At 40.5% G+C, this 15353-nt stretch overlaps 2 protein-coding genes and 1 long non-coding RNA gene across 11 annotated transcripts in view; 1 reads left to right on the top strand and 2 right to left on the bottom strand.

Moving 5' to 3' along the window:
• LOC118372958 (guanine nucleotide-binding protein G(i) subunit alpha-3-like) overlaps positions 1-12369 on the top strand; it is an 89782-nt gene extending 77413 nt beyond the window's left edge. The window contains exons 8-9 of one of the 9 annotated variants that reach the window (XR_008084908.1): positions 8820-9215; positions 9309-9586. Coding sequence is in view for 6 of the 9 variants with exons in the window: in XM_052484641.1 (XP_052340601.1) it covers positions 3585-3775 (191 nt within the window). In the remaining 3 variants the exon portion in view is untranslated. Of the gene's footprint in view, positions 1-3584; positions 3794-6600; positions 8425-8819; positions 9587-9826; positions 10442-12347 lie in introns of those variants that run through there. The other 8 variants (XR_008084907.1, XR_008084906.1, XM_052484645.1 and 5 more) reach the window with 8 other exon arrangements.
• On the bottom strand, positions 3751-9220 carry LOC127913152 (uncharacterized). The gene is made up of 3 exons (XR_008084910.1): positions 9076-9220; positions 4211-4272; positions 3751-3881 (listed from the first exon to the last, which is right to left on the bottom strand). It is a non-coding gene; the product is annotated as an uncharacterized LOC127913152 (long non-coding RNA).
• Positions 10694-15353, bottom strand: part of LOC118372956 (guanine nucleotide-binding protein G(t) subunit alpha-2-like) — a 50408-nt gene continuing 45748 nt past the window's right edge. Inside the window, exons 7-9 of the mRNA XM_052484646.1 lie at positions 14175-14328; positions 11984-12189; positions 10694-11256 (exon numbers count right to left, since the gene is read on the bottom strand). Coding sequence (XP_052340606.1) covers positions 12002-12189; positions 14175-14328 — 342 coding nt within the window. The 3' untranslated portion in view covers positions 10694-11256; positions 11984-12001. The remainder of the gene's footprint in view (positions 11257-11983; positions 12190-14174; positions 14329-15353) is intronic.

The following is a 15353-nucleotide window of genomic DNA, read 5'->3' as shown; positions in this document are numbered from 1 at the left end:
ATCACAGCCTCGTTCGACAAACGGGTGATGATTTAACAAGCACATTCACGAAAAATGCACGGTCTTAGCACCAATGAACATCAATGCCTTTCTTAAAATCAATACATCAGCTAAAATAAATTCATGTTAGCAGGTAATACTAACGAGGGAAATTGTGTCACTTCTCTTGTGTTCGGTGCAAGCAGAGTCTGGGTATATGCAGCAGTTTGGGCCGCCTGGCTCGATGCGAACTGTGTGAAGACCATTTCTTCCTAACAAAGCCCGTAATTAATTTGCCAGAATAATTATGACATAACATTGAAGGTTGTGCAATGTAACAGCAATGTTTAGACTTATGGATGCCACCCGTTCGATTAAAATACGTAACAGTTCCATATTTCACTGAAAGAATTAACGTTTTGTTTTCGAAATGATAGTTTCCGGATTTGACCATATTAATGAGCTAAGGCTCGTATTTCTGTGTTTACTATATTATAATTAAGTCTATAATTTGATATTTGATAGAGCAGTCTGACTGAGCGGTGGTAGGCAGCAGCAGGCTCGTAAGCATTCATTCAAACATCGCTTTCCTGCATTTGCCAGCAGCTCTCCACAATGCTTGAAGCACAGCGCTGTTTATGACTTCAAGCCTATCAACACCCGAGATTAGGCTGGCAACACTATAGTGCCTATAAGAACATCCTGTTTTTGCATTATTTAAACCAAATTGAACATGTTTCATTATTTATTTGAGACTACATTTATTTTTTTATGTATGTATTATATAACGTTAAAGTAAGTGTATATTCATTGTTGTATTTGTCATTATTACAAATATATATATAAAAAAATTGGCCGATTTTTAAATCGGTATCGGCTTTTTTGGTCCTCCAATAATCGGTATCGTAAAATCATAATCGGTCAACCTCTATTCCATACGCACAAAAAGCTTATTTTTCTCAAATGTTGTGCACCAATGTGTGTACACATGATTTATTTAATTTGCAGTACGTTTGCCAATCAGTTGGGCTTGCCAGTTACATCCGAACTTCTTGACCTGCGGGATCGTCTTGAGAGGGGGAAAATTAATTCAGATTGGCTGCGCCCCTGCCCAGTCATGTGAAATCCATAGATTAGGTCCTAATGAAATTATTTATATTGATTTCCTTCTATGAACTGTAACTCAGTCAAATCTTTGAAATTGTTGCATGTTGCGTTTATATTTTTTGTTCAATGTACTTTTTTAAATAATTTACTCAAGTGTTTCTATTATGTTGGCAGATACCTGTATTTTTGTTGACATTGGCTCAGTGACAGTCTTCAAATACCCTTTTTATGGTCTATATACAAGGCGTTTTTTCTTACCTTTCGTATAGTATGTGTTCATTTTTGGATGTCAATCACTCATTTCGTATTATATGTTACGAATTTGCAAAACGTAGCTGGCTAGCTAGGTTAGTTAGGTTAGGGTTAGGGGTCAAGGTTTCGTTTGGGAGTTAGGTTAAAGGGTTAAGGGAAAGGTTAGCTACAAGGGTTAGGGAAGGGTTAGCTAACATGCTAAGTAGTTGAAAAGTTGCTAATTGGCTAAAATGCTAAAGTTGTCTGTGATGAGATTCAAACTCACAACCTTTGGGTTGTGGGTTATAGCTAAAAGTAGTTAATGCTAAAGTTGTCCGTTTAGTATGTTACTTGTAGTCTGAGACCAGGCTGCTAATACTAACCATACAGAGCTTAATACCTCTATTACTAACCAGACAAACATACCATACAGACAGATTTTTTTTCAGCAATTGCACAGTTTTAGAGGCTACCCTCTTTTTATTTATTTTTGTACCTTTATTTTACTAGGCAAGTCAGTTAAGAACAAATTCTTATTTTCAATGACGGCCTAGTTAACTGCCTGTTCAGGGGCAGAACGACAGATTTGTACCTTGTCAGCTCGGGGGTTTGAACTTGCAACCTTCCGGTTACTAGTCCAACGCTCTAACCACTAGGCTACCCTGCCGCCCCTAAATGTGGCTGTTTTAGAGCTAATTTCCTGCAATTCTACACTTTTGTCATGGTGCTGACAGAAAAATTGCAGTTTCAAACACAGAGACACAGACACAGAGTTTATTACCTCTAATACTAACCAGACAGACAGACCAATACAGAGTTTAATGCCTCTAATACTAACCAGACAGACCAATACAGAGTTTAATGCCTCTAATACTAACCAGACAGACCAATACAGAGTTTAATGCCTCTAATACTAACCAGACAGACCAATACAGAGTTTAATGCCTCTAATACTAACCAGACAGACCAATACAGAGTTTAATGCCTCTAATACTAACCAGACAGACCAATACAGAGTTTAATGCCTCTAATACTAACCAGACAGACCAATACAGAGTTTAATGCCTCTAATACTAACCAGATATGGATATAACCCTTAGTCTCTGAATAATTTAATCCAACTCTATTAGATCACTTCAGAATAGGTGTTTTAAATATGTATGTATCCCTCCTTTCTGAGGCGTGTCAGTTTGGATAAGCCAGACCTCTCTCTTAGTCCTTATTCACTCTGACGAGTCGTCCTGTTTATAGGATTTAAGGAGACAGGGGAATGCGCTGTAGAATAGAGTAGGTTGAATAGTTAGGGAGATGTACTGAATGAGGTTTCTCCTCGGTATTAGTTGTAGGGTAGTAGTAAACGTTTAAAATATATGTATAATGCACAGAATTGGTAACTTTTGTTATGTCTTTGTTTTTTTGTTTATGTTGATTTAGAGGTTCATGGTGTCCCATTTCCTCACCACAGCTGCCTTGTGCCAGTACATATGAGGAGGGTGGCAGCCTACATCCAGTGTAGTACATTACCCATAATGCTCTTGTTCTGATATGTCTCCTCACCAACCCAAGTACCAGTACAGATGAGGAGGCTGCAGCCTTTATCTAGTGTACTACAGTACCCATAATGCATTATTATTGTTGTTGTTATTATTATTATTACAGGTACCAGTACATATGAGGAGGCAGCAGCCTATATCTAGTGTACTACACTACCCATAATGCATTATTATTATTACAGGTGCCAGTACATATGAGGAGGCAGCAGCCTATATCTAGTGTACTACACTACCCATAATGCATTATTATTATTACAGGTGCCAGTACATATGAGGAGGCAGCAGCCTATATCTAGTGTACTACACTACCCATAATGCATTATTATTATTACAGGTGCCAGTACATATGAGGAGGCAGCAGCCTATATCTAGTGTACTACACTACCCATAATGCATTATTATTATTACAGGTGCCAGTACATATGAGGAGGCAGCAGCCTATATCTAGTGTACTACACTACCCATAATGCATTATTATTATTACAGGTGCCAGTACATATGAGGAGGCAGCAGCCTATATCTAGTGTACTACACTACCCATAATGCATTATTATTATTACAGGTGCCAGTACATATGAGGAGGCAGCAGCCTATATCTAGTGTACTACACTACCCATAATGCATTATTATTATTACAGGTGCCAGTACATATGAGGAGGCAGCAGCCTATATCTAGTGTACTACACTACCCATAATGCATTATTATTATTACAGGTGCCAGTACATATGAGGAGGCAGCAGCCTATATCCAGTGTCAGTTTGAGGATCTCAACAGGAGGAAGGGCACTAAAGAGATCTACACCCACTTCACCTGCGCCACCGACACCAAGAACGTCCAGTTCGTGTTTGACGCCGTCACAGACGTCATCATCAAGATCAACCTCAAGGAGTGTGGACTCTACTGAGGTGACGGGGATCTTCCAGTCAGTGACATTTGATCTTTGTCGTTACTGAATCCCTGTGAAAAAAATATCCTAGACTTGGTATTGGTTGAAGGTGCAGGTCCTAGACCTGGTATTCAAATAAAATAAAATCTAACTGTATTTGTCACATGCGCCGAATACAACAACTGTAGACCTTACCGGGAAATGCGTACTTACAAGCCCTTAACAAAAAAATGCAGTAAAAGAAATGGAGTTAAGAAAATATTTACCAAATAAACTAATGTCAAAAATAATAAAAAGTAACACAACAAAATAACAATAACGAGGCTATATACAGGGGGTACCGGTTCCTGAGTCAGTGTGCGGGGGTACAGGTTAGTTTTGGTTAAAGCTGTTGGTATTGGTTGATGGTGCAGGTCCTAGACTTGGTATTGGTTGAAGGTGCAGGTCCTAGACCTGGTATTGGTTGAAGATGCAGGTCCTAGACCTGGTATTGGTTGAAGGTGCAGGTCCTAGACCTGGTATTGGTTGAAGATGCAGGTCCTAGACCTGGTATTGGTTTATTATAAACACTCTTAGGCTTCACTCCCCCCGATCTGAGATATCTTAGGCCTCACTCCCCCCGATCTGAGATATCTTAGGCCTCACTCCCCCCTATCTGAGATATCTTAGGCCTCACTCCCCCCTATCTGAGATATCTTAGGCTTCACTCCCCCCGATCTGAGATATCTTAGGCCTCACTCCCCCCTATCTGAGATATCTTAGGCCTCACTCCACCCTATCTGAGATATCTTAGGCCTCACTCCCCCCTATCTGAGATATCTTAGGCCTCACTCCCCCCTATCTGAGATATCTTAGGCCTCACTCCCCCCGATCTGAGATATCTTAGGCCTCACTCCCCCTATCTGAGATATCTTAGGCCTCACTCCACCCTATCTGAGATATCTTAGGCCTCACTCCACCCTATCTGAGATATCTTAGGCCTCACTCACCCCTATCTGAGATATCTTAGGACTCACTTCCCCCTATCTGAGATATCTTAGGCCTCACTCCCCCCGATCTGAGATATCTTAGGCCTCACTCCCCCCTATCTGAGATATCTTAGGCCTCACTCACCCCTATCTGAGATATCTTAGGCCTCACTCCCCCCTATCTGAGATATCTTAGGCCTCACTCACCCCTATCTGAGATATCTACCGCAGCCCTCATCCTCCACATACAACACCCGTTCTGCCAGTCACATTCTGTTAAAAGTCCCCAAAGCACACACATCCCCGGGTCGCTCGTCTTTTCAGTTTGCTGCAGCTAGAGACTGGAACGAGCTGCAACAAACACTCAACACTTGACAGTTTTATCGCTCTTAATTCAAAGACTCAATCATGGACACTCTTACTGACAGTTGTGGCTGCTTTGTGTGATTGTTGTTGTTGTCTCTACCTTCTTGCCCTTTGTGCTGTTGTCTGTGCCCAATAATGTTTGTACCCTGTTTTGTGCTGTGACTATGTTGTGCTGCTCCCATGTTGTTGTCATGTTGTGTTGCTAACTTACTGTGATGTTGTCTTAGATATCTCTCTATGTTGTGCTGCTACCATGTTGTTGTCATGTTGTGTTGCTAACTTACTGTGATGTTGTCTTAGATATCTCTCTATGTTGTGTTGCTAACTTACTGTGATGTTGTCTTAGATATCTCTCTATGTTGTGTTGCTAACTTACTGTGATGTTGTCTTAGATATCTCTCTATGTTGTGTTGCTAACTTACTGTGATGTTGTCTTAGATATCTCTCTATGTTGTGTTGCTAACTTACTGTGATGTTGTCTTAGATATCTCTCTATGTTGTGTTGCTAACTTACTGTGATGTTGTCTTAGATATCTCTCTATGTTGTGTTGCTAACTTACTGTGATGTTGTCTTAGATATCTCTCTATGTTGTGCTGCTACCATGTTGTTGTCATGTTGTGTTGCTAACTTACTGTGATGTTGTCTATGTTGTGTTGTCTCTTGCCGTGATGTGTGTTTTGTCCTATATCTTTTATTTTATTTTATTTATTTTTAAGCCCCCATCCCCGCAGGAGGCCTTTTGTTAGGCCGTCATTATAAATAAGAATTTGTTCTTCACTGAGGTTCGAGGCTTTAGCAGAGTTTTATAATGGGGCTTTGGCAGAGTTTTATAATGGGGCTTTGGCAGAGTTTTATAATGGGGCTTTGGCAGAGTTTTATAATGGGGCTTTGGCAGAGTTTTATAATGGGGCTTTGGCAGAGTTTTATAATGGGGCTTTGGCAGAGTTTTATAATGGGGCTTTGGCAGAGTTTTATAATGGGGCTTTGGCAGAGTTTTATAATGGGGCTTTGGCAGAGTTTTATAATGGGGCTTTGGCAGAGTTTTATAATGGGGCTTTGGCAGAGTTTTGTAATGGGGCTTTGGCAGAGTTTTGTAATGGGGCTTTGGCAGAGTTTTGTAATGGGGCTTTGGCAGAGTTTTGTAATGGGGCTTTGGCAGAGTTTTGTAATGGGGCTTTGGCAGAGTTTTGTAATGGGGCTTTGGCAGAGTTTTGTAATGGGGCTTTGGCAGAGTTTTGTAATGGGGCTTTGGCAGAGTTTTGTAATGGGGCTTTGGCAGAGTTTTATAATGGGGCTTTGGCAGAGTTTTATAATGGGGCTTTGGCAGAGTTTTATAATGGGGCTTTGGCAGAGTTTTATAATGGGGCTTTGGCAGAGTTTTGTAATGGGGCTTTGGCAGAGTTTTATAATGGGGCTTTGGCAGAGTTTTATAATGGGGCTTTGGCAGAGTTTTATAATGGGGCTTTGGCAGAGTTTTTATCCTGTTCCTCTCTCTTCATCCTTTGTAGGTGTCTGGTGAGCCTCATGGGAGGGGATGATGACTTGGGATGTTTGCATTAGATGATCGTAGAAGATTCTAGAGAGTAGAACCGGAGACTGAGACTGTTCGTTACCACACTGCATGCAGCACCTGATGAATGCTGCATTTTGGGATTTGGTTCCTGTTTTTTTTGTTCAACACTCTGATGCACACCGAGGAGCAGGACAGACCTGAACTGTGGATAAAATCTTCACTAGTGAAACTCTCCCTGTGACGTCTATGGGAACTGCCAAGTCCGACTACAGAGCACTTCTGTTTTTAACTTCCAGATCATGTATATGGAGTGAAGTGATGTTTTTATGACATTTCGTTGGTGATTAACCAACAAATCCCACAGATAATCCTTGGCTAGTTCCCAAATGGCAACCTAATTTCTTATGTAGTGCACTATTTTTGACCATCCCTCCTCTTCATTCCAGTGCTCACATCTATAGATTGACACACTACTGGTATATATGAAAACAAAAAGGACCCAATCATCAAGCTGAATATATCTCTCATCGTAACATTTCACGATTCATTATGTTTACTTTTTCACCAATCTGTTTGCATTCGTTCACTGAGTCATATGTCTCATTTCATTTCCCTTTTTTTTTTTTTTTAAACATGTATTTTATAGCATGTTATTTGTATAAAGTAGTTGAAATTAGTTTATTTTTCATTTTGGTATTTCTTTAGATTATCAGATAGAAATAAATGCAATCTTTGAGTATGGTTAATGGTCTGAAGTTGGCGTATGGATCAGGAATTCATGTGATAGATTTGACCTGCACCTCTAACTCTTCACAGTTTTGAGCTTTTAATCAGCCATATTTTCATGAATTCAATAGTCTTGTGTTGACTTTAACATGAGGTTTCACTCAGGCTACAATCCTTATTTCTGATTCTTAAAAATAAAATAAAAGGTGTAGAAAATGGACCACTTTGTATTGAACAATATTAGTATATTTAGGACTCTTGTTCACTACCGCACATTATTGTACATTTATTGATTATTGTCAAGTGAGATTAATAACTGTATCACAACACAATAAGTATTGATTACCTGCATGAAAGAGAATTTTGGAATTCACAGCTTGATATTTTATGGCCTTTTAGAATTAATTCTGATATATATTTTTTAATTCAAAGTGATTTTTCTTAATCTTGTGAATTTCAGTGAAAGAATGAACTGACCGAGGATCAAGATGTGAGACAAAATGTCTTGTTACAGAGGGGGAAGATACGCCTCTAATACTTGACTGACTGGAGTTTAATGCCTCTAATACTTGACTGACTGGAGTTTAATGCCTCTAATACTTGACTGACTGGAGTTTAATGCCTCTAATACTTGACTGACTGGAGTTTAATGCCTCTAATACTTGACTGACTGGAGTTTGATGCCTCTAATACTTGACTGACTGGAGTTTAATGCCTCTAATACTTGACTGACTGGAGTTTAATGCCTCTAATACTTGACTGACTGACTGACTGACTGGAGTGTAATGCCTCTAATACTTGACTGACTGGAGTGTAATGCCTCTAATACTTGACTGACTGGAGTGTAATGCCTCTAATACTTGACTGACTGGAGTGTAATGCCTCTAATACTTGACTGACTGGAGTTTAATGCCTCTAATACTTGACTGACTGGAGTTTAATGCCTCTAATACTTGACTGACTGGAGTTTAATGCCTCTAATACTTGACTGACTGGAGTTTAATGCCTCTAATACTTGACTGACTGGAGTTTGATGCCTCTAATACTTATTTTCCACCATAATTTGCAAATAAATTCATTAAAAATCCTACAATGTGATTTTCTGGATTTTTTTTCTTCTCATTTTGTCTGTCATAGTTGAAGTGTACCTAATGATGAAAATTACAGACGTCTCTCATCTTTTTAAGTGGGAGAACTTGCACAATTGGTGGCTGACTAAATACTTTTTTGCCCCACTGTATGTATCCCTCCTTTCTGAGGCGTGTCAGTTTGGACTCTCTTAGTCCTTATCCACTCTGATAAGTCGTCCTGACGAGTACGTAATGGAGGGTGGTAGCCTCCATCCAGTGTACTACGTTACCCATAATGCTCTTGTTCTGATATCTGTCTCCTCACCAACCCAAGTGCCAGTACATATGAGGCTGCAGCCTATATCTAGTGTACTACAGTACCCATAATGCATTATTGTTGTTGTTATTATTATTACAGGTGCCAGTACATATGAGGAGGCAGCAGCCTATATCCAGTGTCAGTTTGAGGATCTCAACAGGAGGAAGGGCACTAAAGAGATCTACACTCACTTCACCTGCGCCACCGACACCAAGAACGTCCAGTTCGTGTTTGACGCCGTCATCATCAAGATCAACCTAATAGAGTGTAAACTCTGCTGAGGTGACAGGGATCTTCAAGTCAGTGACATTTGATCTTTGTCGTTACTGAATCCCTGTAAAAAAATATCCTAGACCTGGTATTGGTTGAAGGTGCAGGTCCTAGACCTGGTATTGGTTGAAGGTGCAGGTCCTAGACCTGGTATTGGTTGAAGGTGCAGGTCCTAGACCTGGTATTGGTTGAAGGTGCAGGTCCTAGACCTGGTATTGGTTGAAGGTGCAGATCCTAGACCTGGTATTGGTTGAAGGTGCAGGTCCTAGACCTGGTATTGGTTGAAGGTGCAGGTCCTAGACCTGGTATTGGTTGAAGGTGCAGGTCCTAGACCTGGTATTGGTTGAAGGTGCAGGTCCTAGACCTGGTATTGGTTGAAGGTGCAGGTCCTAGACCTGGTATTGGTTGAAGGTGCAGATCCTAGACCTGGTATTGGTTGAAGGTGCAGGTCCTAGACTCTTCACAGTTTTGAGCTTTTAATCAGCCATATTTTCATGAATTCAATAGTCTTGTGTTGACTTTAACATGAGGTTTCACTCAGGCTACAATCCTTATTTCTGATTCTTAAAAATAAAATAAAAGGTGTAGAAAATGGACCACTTTATATTGAACAATATTAGTATATTTAGGACTCTTGTTCACTACCGCACATTATTGTACATGTATTGATCATTGTCAAGTGAGATTAATAACTGTATCACAACACAATAAGTATTGATTACCTGCATGAAAGAGAATTTTGGAATTCACAGCTTGATATTTTATGGCCTTTTATAATTAATTCTGATATATATTTTTTAATTCAAAGTGATTTTTCTTAATCCTGTGAATTTCAGTGAAAGAATGAACTGACCGAGGATCAAGATCAAGTGTGTAACAAAATGTCTTGTTACCGAGGGGGAAGATGCGCTCAGACCCCACTTGCAGAATGGAGTTTTCCTTGTTCTAATGGCAACTCTGCCTCCGAGGGCAGAAACAAATGTGATTTGATTAAGTTTAGGCAAGAAGTGAGACACTAAGTATGTAATTCCACGTAATAAAAGGTTATGGGTTGGGTTAAGTTTAAGTAAGAAATATTATTGGTTCGGAACCAAAAAAAACTCCACTGAGCGTTAATTCTGTCCAGAAAACGGTTGCCAAATAGCCACTACCTACTGTATCTGGGATAGACTGTCACCACTTCCCCAAACAATACTATACATTCCAGGGTCATATTCACCATTAGGCCCCCAAACAGAAGAAAATACACTGAAACAGGGAGGGAATACCTGGAAGTTCAATAAGACTTTAATAAGAACATTTTTGCTCCATTTTGAAACGGTGTGCACTAATGAATATGACCCTGGAGATTGATCAGATGTGGTAACTACATTATGTTTCTGGTTCAGTTTGACTTTGTACAGATGATGTTGTTGATCTTAACACCATTAAATTATGGCACTAAAGCTCTCCGCTCATCTCCATATTTGTCTTTTTGTATTTCGCAATCCAGCCAATGGCAAAGCAGTGCTTGAAGTGAGCTGGTGTTATAATATCAGAACCTGTCATTTTCTACTACTTGAGTACTGGCACCTCATAGAATATTTCCTCTAAAATATTATGAGTACCGGGATCCAAAATGTGTACCAGCACTGTGGGAAAGGGTTAATGTTCCCTACTATGTCATAATAGTATTGTGTAACCTTCAACGATCAGAAACCGAACAGGGAAGTATATGCATCTTTATTTTATGTGTCCACACATCACAAAAACAAAAATACAAGATCCCTTCTTTCTCACAGTCACAGTCTAATTATTTACAAAGTGTAAGATTATTATTCTATTAAAATAGATTAAATTAGACTTTTGAAATATTGAAATTTCAGCTGTTTACTTTATAACTTTTTTTTAACGATAAAATGGAGACCACAGGAGACGACTGAAGGTAAGACAAAAACACTAGCTTCAGGGAGTTAAAGGTACATTCCACAATTTAAGTCCTGTCCAATGCCTCACTCAAAGAAGAGCTTATGGCCTGCTGCTGCCTTATGTCATTTTCCTTTTTTTAAATTAAATTTTTGTACAAATGTTTTGATACTCTTTCAATCCAATGGCCTTGATGTTAAGGCTTTGATGATGTCGATGTAGAGGAAGCGTCCGAGGAACCAGGGTTCGGAGGTGGTGATGGTGACAGCCGATAAGCAGTTGTCCACCGACTGTCCACCTCCTTCAGCACAGTGGCCAAATAAAACCAAGGGGTTGGCTGATGGATGGAAGGAAGTAAGTTCTGGAGAAGGGAAGAAAATAGGAATTTCAATTGAATGCATGTTTTTACATTTCTACGTAATCTTTCTGAGAATCTGTTGTGCCTATGTGAATGCTACTTGTGTCATAGATCATGCCTGCAAATTCAGCTTGTTTTGGTCACCCAAATTGGAACAAAAGCCTACACTCGCTCCAAGACTACAGCTTCAATGCCCACCCCTGCTCTAATGTATATTTGACCACATTTATTTAGAGAAAAGTATAGTTTAATTAGGTCCGTCTAATGGCCGTTTTGGAGACTGTAATAGTGTTGGGATAGTGTTGAGGCGATGTGAGAGGGAGGGACAGAGATAGTATTGAGTCAATGTTAGCTTTATGACTCATCCATCCTCACCTTCATCCGTCCCAAACGGTCTGAACCATAGAAACAAAATGTACTAGAAGGGACAAAGCGCCTCAGACCATTGCAATATTAATGGCATGTCAAGGCAAATACAGTATGTCATCGTGTGTTATAAGTGAATTGCCGATAGTTTGGTCACAGCTGGCCCTTATTACAGTGTGTCAGTGAGGCGACAGGACTGATGTCGGTTCTCAGACAGGGATTTCCTGCTGGGCACTGAGGTGTGTGTGTGTGTGTGTGTGTGTGTGTGTGTGTGTGTGTGTGTGTGTGTGTGTGTGTGTGTGTGTGTGTGTGTGTGTGTGTGTGTGTGTGTGCGCGCATCAGGCAGTAATATAGACGTTCATACCTTCAATCAGGAGCTGCCTCAGAACAGCCCGGCGTCTTTTAGATTGATTTTGATGATGTCTGTGATGGTGTCGAAGGCCTGGTTCACGTCCTGTGTGTCTACAGCGCAGGTGACGTGGGTATAGATGGGTTTCTCCGCCTGCTTCAAGTTCAGAGACTCAAACTGCATCTTCACGTGGTTACTGGCGTCTTCGTATGTATTTGTCCCTATAAGGGAGAGAAGAGTTTAGAGGTTGAAAATCTGACAGAGGAGTTGCTGTTCTCTTTGTATGGGTCTGGCCCTACAGAGGGAATACGAGGGGTTTTATACTTCATTCAGATACTCTTTCATTCAAAGTGATTTTTCTTAATCCTGTGAATTTCAGTGAAAGAATGAACTGACCGAGGATCGAGATCAAGTGTGTAACAAAATGTCTTGTTACCGAGGGGGAAGATATGCTCAGACCCCACTTGCAGAATGGAGTTTTCCTTGTTCTAATGGCAACTCTGCCTCCGAGGGCAGAAACAAATGTGATTTTGTTAAGTTTAGGCAAGAAATGAGACACTAAGTATGTAATTACATGTGGTAAAGGGATATGGGTTGGGTTAGGTTTAAGTAAGAAATATGATTGGTTCGGACTCAAGGAGAACTACAGTTGAAGTCAGAAGTTTACATACACTAAGGTTGGAGTCATTAAAACTTGTTTTTCAACCACTCCATAAATTTCTTGTTACGAAACTATAGTTTTGGCAAGTTGGTTAGGACAGCTACTTTGTGCATGACAAGTAATTTTTCCAACAATTGTTTACAGACAGATTATTTCACTTATAATTCACTGTATCACAATTCCAGTGGGTCAGAAGTTTACATACACTAAGTTGACTGTGCCTTTAAACAGCTTGGAAAATTCCAGAAAATGATGTCATGGCTTTAGAAGCTTCTGATAGGCTAATTGACATCATTTGAGTCAATTGGATGTGTACCTGTGGATGTATTTTAAGGCCTACCTTCAAACTCAGTGCCTCTTTGCTTGACATCATGGGAAAATCAAAAGAAATCAGCCAAGACCTCAGAAAACAAATTGTAGACCTCCACAAGTCTGGTTCATCCTTGGGAGCAATTTCCAAATGCCTGAGGCTAGCGCGTTTATCTGTACAAACAATAGTATGCATGTATAAACACCATGGGATCACGCAGCCGTCATACCGCTCAGGAAGGAGATGCGTTCGGTCTCCAAGAGATGAACGTACTTTGGTACGAAAAGTGCAAATCAATCCCAGAACAACAGCAAAGGACCTTGTGAAGATGCTGGAAGAAACCGGTACAAAAGTATCTATATCCACAGTAAAACGAGTCCTATATAGACATAACCTGAAAGGCTGCTCAGCAAGGAAGAAGCCACTGCTCCAAAATCACCATTAAAAAGCCAGACTACGGTTTGCAACTACACCTGGGGACAAAGATCGTACTTTTGGGGGAAATTTCCTTTGGTCTGATGAAATGAAAATAGAACTGTTTAGCCATAATGACCATTGTTATGTTTGGAGGAAAAAGAGGGAAGCTTGCAAGCCAAAGAACACCATCCCAACCGTGAAGCATGGGGGTGGCAGCATCATGTTGTGGGGGTGCTTTGCTGCAGGAGGGACTGGTGCACTTCACAAAATAGATGGCGTCATGAGGGAGGAAAATTATGTGGATATATTGAAGCAACATCTCAAGACATCAGTCAGGAAGTTAAAGCTTGGTCGCAAATGGGTCTTCCAAATGGACAATGACCCCAAGCATACTTCCAAAGTTGTAAGAACAACAAAGTCAAGGTATTGGAGTGGCCATTGATGTCATCACTATTATTATACAATGTTGGAAATATTAAAAAATAAAGAAAACCCCTTGAATGAGTAGGCGTATCCAAACTTTTGACTGGTACATTCTCGTGTTCTTCTTATTTCTGTTTCTCGTCAAGTAGAACAAAAACACATTTTTTTCTGAATGTTTTTTTGTACTACTGATATTGATAGCTACATTGTTGGGAAAAAGCAGGCAAGAAAGGCATTTCGCTGTTCTTGTGCATGTGACAATAACTTGAAACTAATCCGTGAGAGATTTACGATATTTTCATTCATTCGTCGCATGGTAAATAAACTCCAAACGAAAGGCCAAAAGCTCAGGGACAAACAACGTTTTGCCATTAGGGACTCAGAGTAGGACTCACCATCGTAGTCGGGGAAGCAGACATTGAGGTGGACATGCTTGATCTTCTCTTGGAAGACGTCCTTCTTGTTGAGGAAGAGCACGTGGATGGTGTCCTCGAAAAACCTGTGGTTGCAGATACTGTTGAATAGGTGGAGAGACTCGTGCATGCGGTTCTGAAAACAGGAGAGGAGGGTATAGGAATGACGTATCATTATCATCATGATCATCGTCGGGCTACAAAACCGTCAACAACCTTAGCTGGCTGCAGTCACTAGCCATGTGAGGTTTGGTCGATTCATATCAGCATCTCCTGTAGTGTGGTCGATTCACATCAACATCTCCTGTGGTGTGGTCGATTCATATCAACATCTCCTGTGGTGTGGTTGATTCATATCAACATCTCCTGTGGTGTGGTTGATTCATATCAACATCTCCTGTGGTGTGGTTGATTCATATCAGCATCTCCTGTGGTGTGGTTGATTCATATCAACATCTCCTGTGGTGTGGTTGTCAACATCTCCTGTGGTGTGGTTGATTCATATCATCTCCTGTGGTGTGGTTGATTCATCTCCTGTGGTGTGGTTGATTCATATCAGCATCTCCTGTGGTGTGGTTGATCATATCAACATCTCCTGTGGTGTGGTTGATTCATATCAGCATCTCCTGTGGTGTGGTTGATTCATATCAGCATCTCCTGTGGTGTGGTTGATTCATATCAACATCTCCTGTGGTGTGGTTGATTCATATCAACATCTCCTGTGGTGTGGTTGATTCATATCAGCATCTCCTGTGGTGTGGTTGATTCATATCAGCATCTCCTGTGGTGTGGTTGATTCATATCAGCATCTCCTGTGGTGTGGTTGATTCATATCAACATCTCCTCCTGTGGTGTGGTTGATTCATATCAACATCTCCTGTGGTGTGGTTGATTCATATCAGCATCTCCTGTGGTGTGGTTGATTCATATCTGTGGTGTGGTTGATTCATATCAACATCTCCTGTGGTGTGGTTGATTCATATCAACATCTCCTGTGGTGTGGTTGATTCATATCAACATCTCCTGTGGTGTGGTTGATTCATATCAACATCTCCTGTGGTGTGGTTGATTCATATCAACATCTCCTGTGGTGTGGTTGATTCATATCAACATCTCCTGTGGTGTGGTTGATTCATATCAGCATCTCCTGTGGTGTGGTTG

The sequence above is a fragment of the Oncorhynchus keta genome, chromosome 28, assembly GCF_023373465.1.
Source record: "Oncorhynchus keta strain PuntledgeMale-10-30-2019 chromosome 28, Oket_V2, whole genome shotgun sequence".
Taxonomy (NCBI): Eukaryota; Metazoa; Chordata; class Actinopteri; order Salmoniformes; family Salmonidae; genus Oncorhynchus; species Oncorhynchus keta.
This window is presented reverse-complemented; position numbering and strand designations above follow the sequence as displayed.